A 12,694-nucleotide genomic window follows, 5' to 3' on the forward strand; every position below is an offset into this window, starting at 1 on the left:
GTGTTTACTTGGACTGTGGAGGGGAATATATAGAGAATCTCTTTGGTCCTGTGCACAGGCATCACTTGTCATTAAAATCTGATTGACAATTAAGCAAGGCAGGAAATACAAAGTGGGACATCAGGCAGAGAGAAATGGGACTCTGAGAAACAGTGAAGACCTACAGAATGACCTTGAACTGTGAGGAAGGCAGAAACATGAATTTCAGGAGAGATAACCATCCATGCGGCAGATACAGACTAGAATCAAGAGNTTGTATCACTTACAAGCCAGCTGGGGAANTGGTCAAAGCTTATGGCCTAGGTATTTCTTTGTGAGGAATTAAACCTCAGAGTCTATTCTGTTATCAAAGTGGCTGGGTGGAAAAGCTCCCAGTTACACTTTGTGGTGACATAGCCTCTCTCTCAGAACACTTGTCCAAAATGCACGTCATCCTTGAAAGCCCCAATGTTTGGTTTGACATACTCAGCATCCAGCTACGGAGGCCACCACTGCACTCTGCTGCCTGTAATTGCTAAAGAAGTAAATATCTGTCTCTGATCTGCTGAAGAGGAAGTTGAGAGAGGCTAATCTCATTTTCATGAGAATGGAAAAGTCCCTCTGGCCCAGAATGAGGACAGCCACTAAGGGCTAAAACCTTCTCTGCTTGGTGCAGTTTTTGCTCTGACCTCACAGAGAACCTCTGTGATGGAAGAATGAATATCCTCTGTATAAGACTGTGGACCGGCCTGTTGTATTTGTCCATACAGAGCAGGGAGCTGGTTTTGGTGATCTGTGGGACTACTTTGGAGCTGTCTAGCTTGTGGATTGCCGATTGTTGAACCTCACAACTTGTGTGCACCAGAGCACAGGGAAAAGTCAGCCTCATGGCCAGCAACTCCAAAAAGAAGAGCTTGGGAAGTCAGTATAGGGTCCTTTTCTATCTTGGAGAGGGTACATTTGGCACTGTGATATTGGCCTCACACCTGAAAACTGAGGCCCTGGTTGCCGTAAAAATGGTAGAGATCAGCAAGAAGAACATCAACGTTATCCAGGCCGAACGAGAAATACTGGCGACACTCAATCATCCTAACATCATTCGCCTCTTCCAGGTCCTAGTAACATCAAGCTACGTCAACTTCATACTGGAGTATGCATCAGGAGGGAGCTTATTTGATTTAATAAAGGAGCATGGCCCACTGAAGGAGGAAGAGGCAAAACATATGTTTGGACAGCTAGTGGAAACTATTAGATACCTCCACAATATTAATATTGTCCATCGAGACATTAAACCACACAATGTGCTCCTCGATGCGGAAAGAAATGTAAAGCTGACAGACTTTGGCCTGGCCATAAAGTGCAGCCCTGGCAGATTACTGAGCCGGAAGTGTGGGACAAGGAGCTTTTGGGCACCAGAGAAATTGCTAGGAGAACCATATGATGGCAGGAAGACAGATATATGGAGTCTTGGTGTGCTACTATTCTTTATAACCACTGGGGACCACCCCTTTGCAGGAAGTACCTTGATAGAGTTCGAGAAAAGGATTACCACAGGGACCTATCGTATTCCACCTTTCATCTCTGTTAAACTGGAAAATCTCATACACCAGATCCTCACAGTTCCCCCTGAGAAGAGGCCCTCCATTGAAGATATTGAGCAACATCCTTGGGTCACGAAATGTGATGTAACTATTCCNNCTGATAGCTTCCCAGATTACACCATCATAGACATGCTCTGTGACATGGGGTTTGATGCCAACAAGATCTTAGAATCCCTGCAGAAGAAAAAGTTTGATGAGAACATGGGGACATATTTGCTTTTAAAAGAGCAGGTAGGCAAAGGGATTAAGTATACACCTACCCCTTCACCCAAGCCTGCGGATCTGTGCCCTACACCACCCCCATCACCAGCACATACCTCTGGTCTTCCCCGAAAAAGAAGGGCCAGTGAACCCAACTTTGGCCTCCTCCACATCGGGCCCTCAGGACACAAGTTGGCCAGAAGTGATTCCATGCCTCCCATTGCTCTTCATTTTCCTGAGAAGAAGAGCACCACTCCTAGCTGTGCCCTCCATACTGGAGCTGTGGCTGCCCCATGGATCTCCGACATCCTTTTGGAAGATGAAACATGCCTGCCACCTGAGGAAGACATTGTCGTGGAAACATCATCTCCCCCTCTGAAGATTGGGTTCTTCAGAAGACTGCGCAATCGACTCAGAAATTGCCTCTCAAGGCTTTGTTGCATCCCCCGGGCTCCAGAGACAAACAGCCAGCGTAGATCCTCCAAGAAAGTGGCTCCCCTAAAAGAGGTCGGATGCAAAACCCAGTGAAAGGGTAGGCAAATATGGGAGGGTACATCTCAGCTCTGAATTTTGGAGTCTCTGTCTTTATTCATGTCTTCTCATTGGAAAAAATCAAAAAGGTGTATATATCTGGGGTCTCTTGCAATGGTCAGGTGTATATCTACTCCAGCAGGATTAATCTCTGTTCCTTGACTTACCATCTGAGGAAGGAATCTAGTTAGATAATGCCTATGTCATATCTGATGCAACTGAACTAGCAGTAATCAGCAAGCAAGTGTGGCTACAGCCAGAGTTAAAGGACATGTAGAGCTGTCATCCATGCTGAACAAATGCAGATAAGAGACTCTGCTTGAGGACCTAGTGCCTGAAAGAGTGACCACGGTCAAATACAAATTGGCCCCATCTATGTCTCCGTACAATTCAATTGGGCAGGCAGAGTGTGCTGAGCCCTGTTAAGTCTGACGTTGCTGCTTGGATACCTCCATGGGGAAGCAGATTTGGATGCCCAGTTCCTGTGTGTCCTGGATGCCCTTGCACTGGAGATGGCTGCAGTGTCTCCAGAATCTCTCGACTATGATATTGAGAGTCTTGGCAGACAGCATCATGCTGGGCTTATGGATAGGGTCCATAGCTTCTCCCATCACTGCACTTGCTCCAGTGTCCTTCCCTCCTGTGCCCTTTGGTTCTTACCCTAGTTGTCATCCCCCAAGGGATCTCTCATGCAGCAGGAGGTTCTCAGAGAGGATGAGCCTGCCATTGCCCATGGTGCGTGGGTTTAAGTCCCTCTCACATCTAAGGTCTTTCCCTCCTTCAGCTTCTCCTCTGCAGATGACNGTGCTGCACTACCGAAGCTCATGGTTGTAAGGCCAGGAAAGTCGTGGATCCCTGACAATGAGGGCAGTGGTTCATTGTTGCTNCAGATCACCTTTCAAAATAACAACACGAAACTAGAAACACAAAGTAAAATTGTCCTACCGATCTGAGGCTGTTGTACAGAGGGAAACTCATGTCCAGATGGAATATCATGTGAGGATCTGGTGCCTGGCAGAGGATCAATTTTAAGGCTCTAATGAGCCACCACAAAGTTTCCCTGCCGTTCAGAAAGACAACCAGGGCCTGACCCTGTGGCTGCTGTATCAGTGGAGCATCTGCCTAAAATGGACACTAGCATCTCTAGACAAAGGAGAGGCTGGAGTGCTACACTTGTACTGTACGCCCAACCATTAAAACAGTAGCTAACCAACTGTTGAGGTGTGTACACAATGATACAGGATTCTTCACAGAGACTCCATTCACAATAATAGGGCCTCTTTCGTAGCCACCCAAAGCATCTGATGAACCNGCAAAAAGACCTAAGCCGATGCCTTCAGCCCCTGTACCCCAAGACCAAATAACAGGCATTTTCACAGGACACATAACCTGGTCCTTGTTTCGGTTCCTTACCCCATTCATTCTGTCTCCTATCAAGAAAACTTTTCCTGCCNATATCAGAATTGAATCTTGTTCCACAATTCAGGGAACACATGTGAAAAGAGGATGTGGACCTCTCTGTCCTCATGTCTCTGTATGGACACTCTGGGTGGACCATCTCTGGAAGATCCTGTCACAGCTGCAGGATGGCCTGAGTGGCTGTACTGTCGATATCTACTGAAAGAAACACTCGAGACAATAGACTATCCTGTCAAAGGCCATTCTGCCCTTGACAAAGATGTGAAGACTCCCCTGTCTCCACATGAACACACCCAGCATGCCCCAACATTGTGCTATTGCACTATGGGGACAAGAAGGAGAAGAGGACTATGAGAATAGAATGCTGGATGCCAAAATAATAATGATTGAGTCACCCTCTAATGATGACGATGAAGCTCAGGCTCTACACTTAAGTGTGAGAGCTCAGTGTTACTTCTGGAACCGTGTCCACACCAACACCCAGGAATCCACAGGCTTTGAATGGTGGATGCTTCTGACCAGACGGGGAGAGTGATAAGTTCCAAGAGTGCAGTGAAAGAGCACTAACTCTGTGTAGGTGCCCAGTGAATGAAATAGTCTTGTCTCCCTGGGTATCAGGGCCCAAATAAGAAAAATAGCATGCATAGGCTTTTCCATCTGAGAAAGGGGTTGGGGTGGGCACAGACTGGGTCTATATCCTGACCATTGAAAAGCATGCAGTTTGGGAGGGAAGCTTGAANCACTGTGAAACATTCTGTCTGCCAGTACCAGCATCCTTCCTGAGAGGAGAATTTGAGAAGGGAGATGGACACCCATGGCATGCATATATACTGACCTCTTGAAGGTCACCCAGTTTGACAGGGAACCTGTAAGGCCTGAATGACTGTGAAACCTTCTGTCTGCAAGTACCAGAATCTTTCCTGAAAGCAGAATACACTTCCAGAACACCAGAGGCCAAAAGTAATGATGCATAAGGTGACAGCTGTTCTGGTGACCTGTAACACCATCAGGAGCCACGAGGCTCACCTTCTCCTATATCCAAATGTAACCTTCATCAGTGCAGGTCACTCCAGGGCAGCTTGAAGTGTTCCAAATTCCTGCAGACAGGAAAGGTAAGGAGGTCCCCTCCTCCCTGTTGCCTTTGTCTTCTCAGGAGTCTTGAACACTTAAGTCCATGCAGATTTCTCAACCTGCCTGAACTCTCTGCTAGTCCAGTGTTCCAGTACTCCCCAACTGTGAGGCAAGAGAAGACGAGAGATGTTTGCAACTCTGATCCAGTCTAACTGAGCTTCCAGTGCTCAAACACAGAGAGTGGACAGAGATTTTCGAGGACTCTCCATGAATGCTGTCCAGAATCAAGCTATGGGGGAGTTCAGTGTGGGAGATGTGAAGGAGCTTGGATAGACTCTGGGGTCTAGAGAATGAAATGTGTCTTCATTAGGGCCAGAAGACACATGGGGTATGCCACAGTAGATACAGAAAACACAGTGTCANGATGTGGAGTCCAAGGCCAAGAGAGGCTACTGAGAAATCCAATGCTTGGATGAGTGAAGCTGGACATGAACAGTGTGGATGGATGTGGTCTCTTTCACTTCAAGCTGCAGTGTTGTCACCAGCTGCTGCAGAAGCCCATGTCCCAGTAGACTATCCTCTGACAAGAATATTATGCCTTTTAAGCTCATATGAAAATTTCTCTCTCTCCATATAGGAGATCAAACCATACATGGTGCTACTGTCACTGAGGAGACAGTAATGAGAGGTGACAGTGGGAGGCAGCATACAAAAGTGATGTAAGGCCCAGATGTACCTGGAAGCTATATGGTGCAACCCCTTCTCCCCTCTTCAGACCTTCATTCTATGCTGGAATCTTCCTAGTGACAGCACTGTCATCAAATGACAACAACTTTTCCTTGACTCTCCCTCATCCTTGATGCTCAGTCTTGAGACTAAAGAGCCTAAAGGAGGGCCTCTACAGATCAGTCAGTGTGGGTGTCCCCTGACCACTGCCACTGCATTTTCTAGGGACTGTTCTAACTGTGGGATGTCTGAGAGAGCTGGGCTCCCAGCTCTTGGGATGCAACCTGTTCCTCATTTCCTGGACTGTGCCTGCTCCAGTCTTCCTCTTGCATCATGAAAGCCATTCTTCCCTTCACAGGCCTGACTTCATTCTTACCCACAAGGAGGAAGGGTGAAGATTGGCTCTGAGATGTGACCTCAGCTTCTAGACTATCTATGTGAAGTGATATTATCTGACGTTTTCTCAGTTGTCATTCTATAGTCATAGTGATGTGCAAGGCTCTAGCCAGGTGCTAGATCCCAGGATCATTAGTGCCATGGACAAGCCATGGCCAAGGAGCCAACACACTGACACAGTCCAGGACATCTAGGAAGACGAAGTTGGTGAGGTAAGTCCACTTCAAAACAGGTAAAAAGGCAGTAATGAAACTGGTAGTTCCCATCCTAGTACAGGTTGTTGGCAAACACTGTCCCTAAGCAGACAGTCAAGAACAACTGTTGTTGGTCTTAACTGTCTGCTGGGGTAAGCATGTAGAGAAAGAAGGCCTGACACAGAGGCCCATGAGAGCAGCAATGTGACTGGCAGCCATCATCAATGACTGGCCCTGATGAGTATCTGTGATAGTATGATTTCTATGGATACCCTAAAGGAAATTTATTGTAATTGATCTCTTGGTGAAATGGTGTTCTCCACTCAGATCAAAAGCCCTAGGAGTGTTAGGTGTCGCAACATGCCAAAAGCCTGAACTCTACACTCCCCTTGTGCTGGTGATGGGAAAGTCAGAAGATGAAGAGGCTATCCTGGTGGCCGGACAATGTAGCAATCCCAGAAACAAGAGGCCATGCTCCTGCATGTAGATCCACCATTCTTCACATATGCATTTTGAGTTTCTAAGCAGGTAAGGAGTGCAGATAAAAACTGTCATCAGAGGTAATCTTAGACCTTGGTTGTCCCTCAGCACTTTAGTCTCCTTTCTCTCTCATAAAGACACTCCTCTTACTGTCCAGGATTTTTCATAACTCTGAAAATACGACACTGAGGGATACAGGTAGGAGGGGCTACCTATATCTGTGCTCTGACCTCCTGTCACTATTTTCTCTTTAGATGTCCCCAGCTATGATTCTGACCTTCAGAAAAGCAGTCGAAGGACATGAGGGTTCCTGAGAGAATCAACACAGGCTGGAGCCAAAATCCTGATGCTGTGCACCAAAGTCCTTTCCTGTTTGGAGCTGCTGAGTGTAGTCTGAACTTTGAGTCTAAACCTGCTCTCTCGGTGAAGGCACAACTTCTTGAACTCTGAACTGTAGTTGTGGCTAATGCTGCTTATGATCCAAAAATCTAATTCAGCATTGAAAATATAAGCTTCCAACCTCCAACCTGGAACATTCTGTCTCAGAAAGGACAGTGGGTACACTTGAATGGAAAGACCAGGTGAGGAAGATGGAGAGGTCCCATGTGGCTTTCTTACTGTGTGGTTGATCTCATTGTACTTCGCAAACTTCCTTCAATTCCAGCCCCAAATTAGTCGTAGTTCTAGGATGAATAGAGCCCTGAAGTGCTGACAGGGCTGAGGGATCCCTGGCTGCCACATCCCACAGAGAGACTCTTCAGGATCTTCTGTGAGGGCCTCTTTCTCTTCATTAGTTGAACATCATGTGGTATGAATGATTTCCCTGAACACTCTGACACTCTCTGGTCAGTTTGCAGACCTGCCCTCCCACTTCAGGAAAGTTCTCCTACTCTGATTGACTTCTGGGTTGCAGCTTCATTTCCATAGAAGTTGTTTATTTTTTTTATAACAGGAACCTGACTAACACCTTGCATAGAGTAGCTAAACTTCTATAATGCCTAGAGGCAGNACAANATGGGGCCACTGGATGTGGTTAGCTCTGTTTCTCTCAGCACATTGAAAGACACTTTTCTCTGCTTCCATCTTCAGTTGCTAGGTCTTTTCTGAATGGCATTTCACTGATATTAACCTTCTTGTCTAGCTCATGGACTATCCTGTAATGTTCTACCATCTGTACACTCTCTNNTGTCCTCTTCTTCTGGGAATTTGACCCCCAANCCTCNCTTCCTGGGGAGCTCATGCTCTGGTCTATTCACCATCTTCTATCCAGAGTCTCAGTACAATGTCAGGATGTCAGGAAGCTATGGGCTGGATAATGACCCAGGTACTATGGACTCTGTCCTTCTCATCCCATGATATTCCATCCTCTCACTTCTCCCTTGAAGATCCTGGTGCTTTCCCACAAGAAGTTGCTGAATGTGGCTACCTGGAAGGACAATCAAAGAGGGCTGCCAGAGAGGAGGGCACTACCAATAAGTCAAGCAACCCCATCTGCATCATCACAAGCATCTGTAGTATGGAGGTCTGGTAAACACGGTATGGGCCTCTCCCTTCCCTGGATGCCACCATCAAGTGTGATATAGGTCGTTCACATCACTGTGTGGACCTAGAATTCCTCTGCAGGTAAGGGCTTGGGAAAAGAGCCGTCTGCAGAAGTGCTAGTGGTTGATATCACTGGTTATTCCTAAATATGAGAAATCCGAGTATCCAGCTGTTACAGAGCACCTTCCTCCCTTGCTCTTCACCCATGCTTCAGCAAGGATGCTGCTCACTGACCTATCAGTGGGGTGGTGGCAGATGGGAAGCAAGCAGAGTATCATAGGCTTGCCTCTCAATGTGATTGGTAATTCCTGGAAGATCATTAGTGGAGGGATGTTCAGGGTCTGAGAAAACTCCTCTTCGCTCTCATCTGACACATGGCGGCATGTACTGACAGAGGTCCCTCTAACCCTTATAAGAACACCCTGAAGACAATATTTAGATTATGACTGGAGATGAGACATTCAGAGGAAGTGAGGCAGTGTGCCTCACCGAGCATGCCATGGGAGCCACAGTTTGATAACGTTTACTGATGAAGGGAATGACCAGATATCTTCCACTGTTGTCCCTGGGTTGTTTTAGAGTCCTTGTGATACTCTGAAGCAAAACCTTTTTAGCTTCATTTCCATCACAGTGACTGGACACTTCCAGTCATATACTGGAATTATACTGTTATACTGCATTACCACAGTGAAGCCAAGGCATATCGGCAAAAAGGACACCCATGTCATATGCTTGCATGTGCTCATCTAAAGCTCTGTGCTATTATGCAGTCTGGTACCCAAGCCTAAGGAATGGCACTGCCCAAATTGTTGTGTCTTCCCATGTCAATTAAGATAATGAACTTGATCCTCTATAGACAGGCTCACAGGGGAACTTCATCTAGAGCATTCCTCTGTAAAGACTTTCCCTCCAGGTCACTTCTCCTGCACTACTTAAGATTTCTAATTAAAGGGCATGAATTGCTCCCAGTGTCCACCATAGCTCCCAACATTGAAAATTGTCAGATTCGTGACTAGAGGTTTCAGCTTCTCATTTTACCCAGGCTCAAACCTGACATCTTGTGGTGTGTCCTACCTGGCCCTCTCAGCTTCTCCCTACATTATACCTGACACTGTTTTCACTCAACCATCAGCTCATCACTGGGATGTCTCTACTGTGTCCTTGACTAATGCTTTCTACCCAGGGATTAAGATTTCACAGCAGATTCCTTTGCCTTCAGGTTGATCTATTTTTCCATTTCCTCTGCCAGGTGCTTTTCCAGGNGTGGAGTCCCTCCCTCCAAGAGAGGTTAGCAACTGGTCAGACTTTCAGGCCATTTTCCTTCTGCTAGCCTGTGCTTTGAGTAGGTCCAATTCAGTGCTACTAGGTATGTATGATGCTTACAGACCTTACCGTAACTTTTACAGATGGTATGGGCACTGAGAGCATGTAACCTTGGAAAGCATTTTAAATTAGTTACATATGTTCTCACTTAGGATGTATTTGCTGTCTCCTCNGTCTGTCTCTTCTGCTTCTCTGGTTCTATATCTCTCTGCTACTCCAGCTTTGTCTCTGTCTCTGCATTTGTTTCTGACTCTCTCATGTTCTCTATCTCTCTTTCTCTCTGCCTCTCAGCTTCTCTCTCCCTGTCTCTGTCTCTGTCTGTGTTTCTCTCTCTCTCTCTCTCTCTCTCTCTCTCTCTCTCTCTCTCTCTCTCTCTCTCTCTCTGTGTGTGTGTGTGTGTCTGTGTGTGTGTGNCTCAGCTTCTCTCTCCCTGTCTCTGTCTCTGTCTGTGTTTCTCTCTCTCTCTCTCTCTCTCTCTCTCTCTCTCTCTCTCTCTCTCTCTCTTTCTGTGTGTGTGTGTGTGTGTGTGTGTGTGTGTGTGTGTGTGGTAGCATGCATATTTTGTGGGTAGCCTGTGGATGTCAGAGGATAACTCTATTGAGGCATTTCTCAAACCCTTAAAGGACCCAGAGATTTAACTCTATTTACTATTCTTGGCAAAGTTTTATAGGTGGAAGAACATGAAGGATCTGAGGCTGTGCCAGTCCATGCTGGAGAAGTACCTGACTGGACTGAAGAGTAGAAACCTCGGCCATGGACCATGAATGTGCTGTTCTCCTTCCCTGGATGACAGTCAGGACAATGGAATTTTCTCTGTCCTTCAGAATTTTCTTGGTTGTTGATTTGGGTATCCTCAATCTCTCAACTTAGTTCTCTAATGTCAAGTAGTATTGAATCTTAGCATCCTACTTATTTGCCCCTGTTATTTCTGTCTACCTTTATTTTGCCAGAACTTTCTATGGCTATGACAGTACGTTTGTATCACTTTAGTATTGGCAAGGCCACATCAGGATACCCAGAGCCCTTACACAGGATAGTCTTCTTGTAACACTAATCTTGACTCAGTGGTGAGAGAGAACTTAAAACTCAGAGCATGACCTGCCCCAGTATGGTTCCTGAGCCTGAGAACTCAAAGCTCACCAGTCCAAACTTCTTTGTTTATTCTGGGTTTGGGCCTTTTGCAGTCTTTTCTTGTCAGTGTCAACAACTACTTCAGCAGTAGCTGGAAGTCCAGAAATCAAGGGGTGGGCATTTTTTGCATGATCTTGACCCATGTTGTGTCTTCTAACTTCTGTCTCCACATTCAACATTAAATATACCACATCTCTCCAAAGGCCATGCCTGTTCCAGTATCCTGAACTCAGTGAGAAGGTTGGACCAAGTGTCAAAGGAATGAAGGTCAAGCTCTTGATTTTATCAGAGNGTCTGAGCAAGACCACTGATGTTCTGGGAAAAACTTGACTTTTCAGTGGGATCTACATCTACTGTACATAACCAACAACCTGTTCAAGGAGCAATATTCCTCTGCCATGATGAAAACCAGGTAGAAAGAGAATCCACAGCAGGAAATGGATCCGAGGTCTACCACCTTAATGCTTCCAATTCTGCCTTCTAGGGAATGCTAGCAAATCTGATATTCCTATGTTCCAGAGGATGATAAAAGAAGCTGCAGTTGGCATGACTGCTGACAAGAGACACTCAGAGGTTCACTTCAAATTCAATATTCAGATCATCTTCATGGTCTGTCCTTAGTCTCCCCTTAGAGACAGAACTGAAATTCACCATGGACCACATCTTTTACATGCAGGTAAGATGATCACTTTAGATGACTTACCTTTTGATGCTAAGGCACCGGGATTCCAAAAAGCTATGAGAGGAGAGGACACAAAGTAGAGCTCAGTCCTGCAGCTCATACCATGCATAGCGGACGTCCTGGGTTCTGTCCTCAGGGGGCAGCATGGGGAAATGTCTATTTCATGTCAAAGGAAACTCCCAANCAGTCTCATGTTCTGCACCTAGAGCAGAGGCTTTGCTTGCATCACATCCTAAAGCAAGTGAGGTTGGAAACGTGGTTGCATATGACTAGTCCTACCACACTTGCTGCAGCTGTTGTGAGGGATGTTCCCCGTACATCTTTATCCAGTGCCATCCAGGTATGAGTTAGGTACTCTTGCTACAGTGACAACCCAATGCATCTAAATTGTCCATATATGGAAGGACAGGGTAGTTAGTGTTTTGGTAAAAGTACCCATATCTGTCCATGACTAAGATAAATATACACTGTGTCCTTGTGAAAAAGGGGAAGCCATGCTGAGGAAGGTCTATTCTGAGGACAAGGGCCCTGAGAACACAGAAACCCAGCAAGGCTCACAGGAAAAGCCACATTTGACAGACCCTGCTTGACAGACCCAGCATCTCTCCTTCCTCCTGGCTTTCTTTGTAAAACAGGCTCCCCCTCAGACACACCCATTTCAGTCATTCTCACAGCCATCACCTTATCCCACAATCTGGATGTCAGCCAACTCTTANACCTCTCCCTTTGTGTAACATGGGAAGATGGTAATCATGCCCAGTGTCCTATGAGTTCTATATTAAGCCTGCCTTACTGCACGTTTAGACCTGACAGCAGCCTTTGCTCTTGTGGAACATGGGAAGATGTTGGCCATATCCAGTGTCCTAACAGCTTTAGAATGGGCCCACTTCACTGCACAGCTAGGCCTGTTACAGCAGGCTTTTCTGTGAGCCATGTGGACATCTTTTTCCTTTGGTATGCTTGCCTTGTAAAGTAGACCTAGGGGATGATATCAGGAAATCCCTTCACCTTCTAAGTCTTTACAGCTCCTCCCTCATGTCCTTGGCATTTTGAAATGAGCCAGGCTCCAATTACACCCATAGCAAATGGCAACCAAATCACACCCCATTCATTTCTGACCTGGTCCTGATCTCACCTCCAAAACACTCAGAGGACATAATCNATATGTCAATTTTCTAAGGTGTAGACAATGAGCTGACAGTTGGAGGGAACATAGAAGTGCAAGATCCTCTCTTGAGCATCCTCAGAGAGGTGTAGCTGTTCAGACCCACATAGAGGGAAACCACTACTTTAAGCTGGCCTTTGTGAGCACCATATCTTCTNGGNACATTAAACAATGATATTGGGANTCTTCTAAAGTGGNGTGGCNCATACTGTCAAAANAGANTGCTGTGTCTTTTTAAATTGTAGAGGGGAGA

General features: G+C 46.2%; 1 protein-coding gene across 1 annotated transcript; it reads left to right on the plus strand.

Moving 5' to 3' along the window:
• The first annotated feature begins 817 nt into the window (after positions 1–817).
• LOC110302722 (putative sperm motility kinase W) lies at positions 818–2,309 on the plus strand. The gene has a single exon (XM_021173485.1). It carries the CDS (start codon positions 867–869, stop codon positions 2,307–2,309), a length of 1,443 nt encoding a protein of 480 aa, XP_021029144.1. The 5' UTR covers positions 818–866.
• Positions 2,310–12,694: the final 10,385 nt, after the last annotated feature.

Source organism: Mus caroli, chromosome 10, assembly GCF_900094665.2.
Source record: "Mus caroli chromosome 10, CAROLI_EIJ_v1.1, whole genome shotgun sequence".
Lineage (NCBI taxonomy): Eukaryota > Metazoa > Chordata > Mammalia > Rodentia > Muridae > Mus > Mus caroli.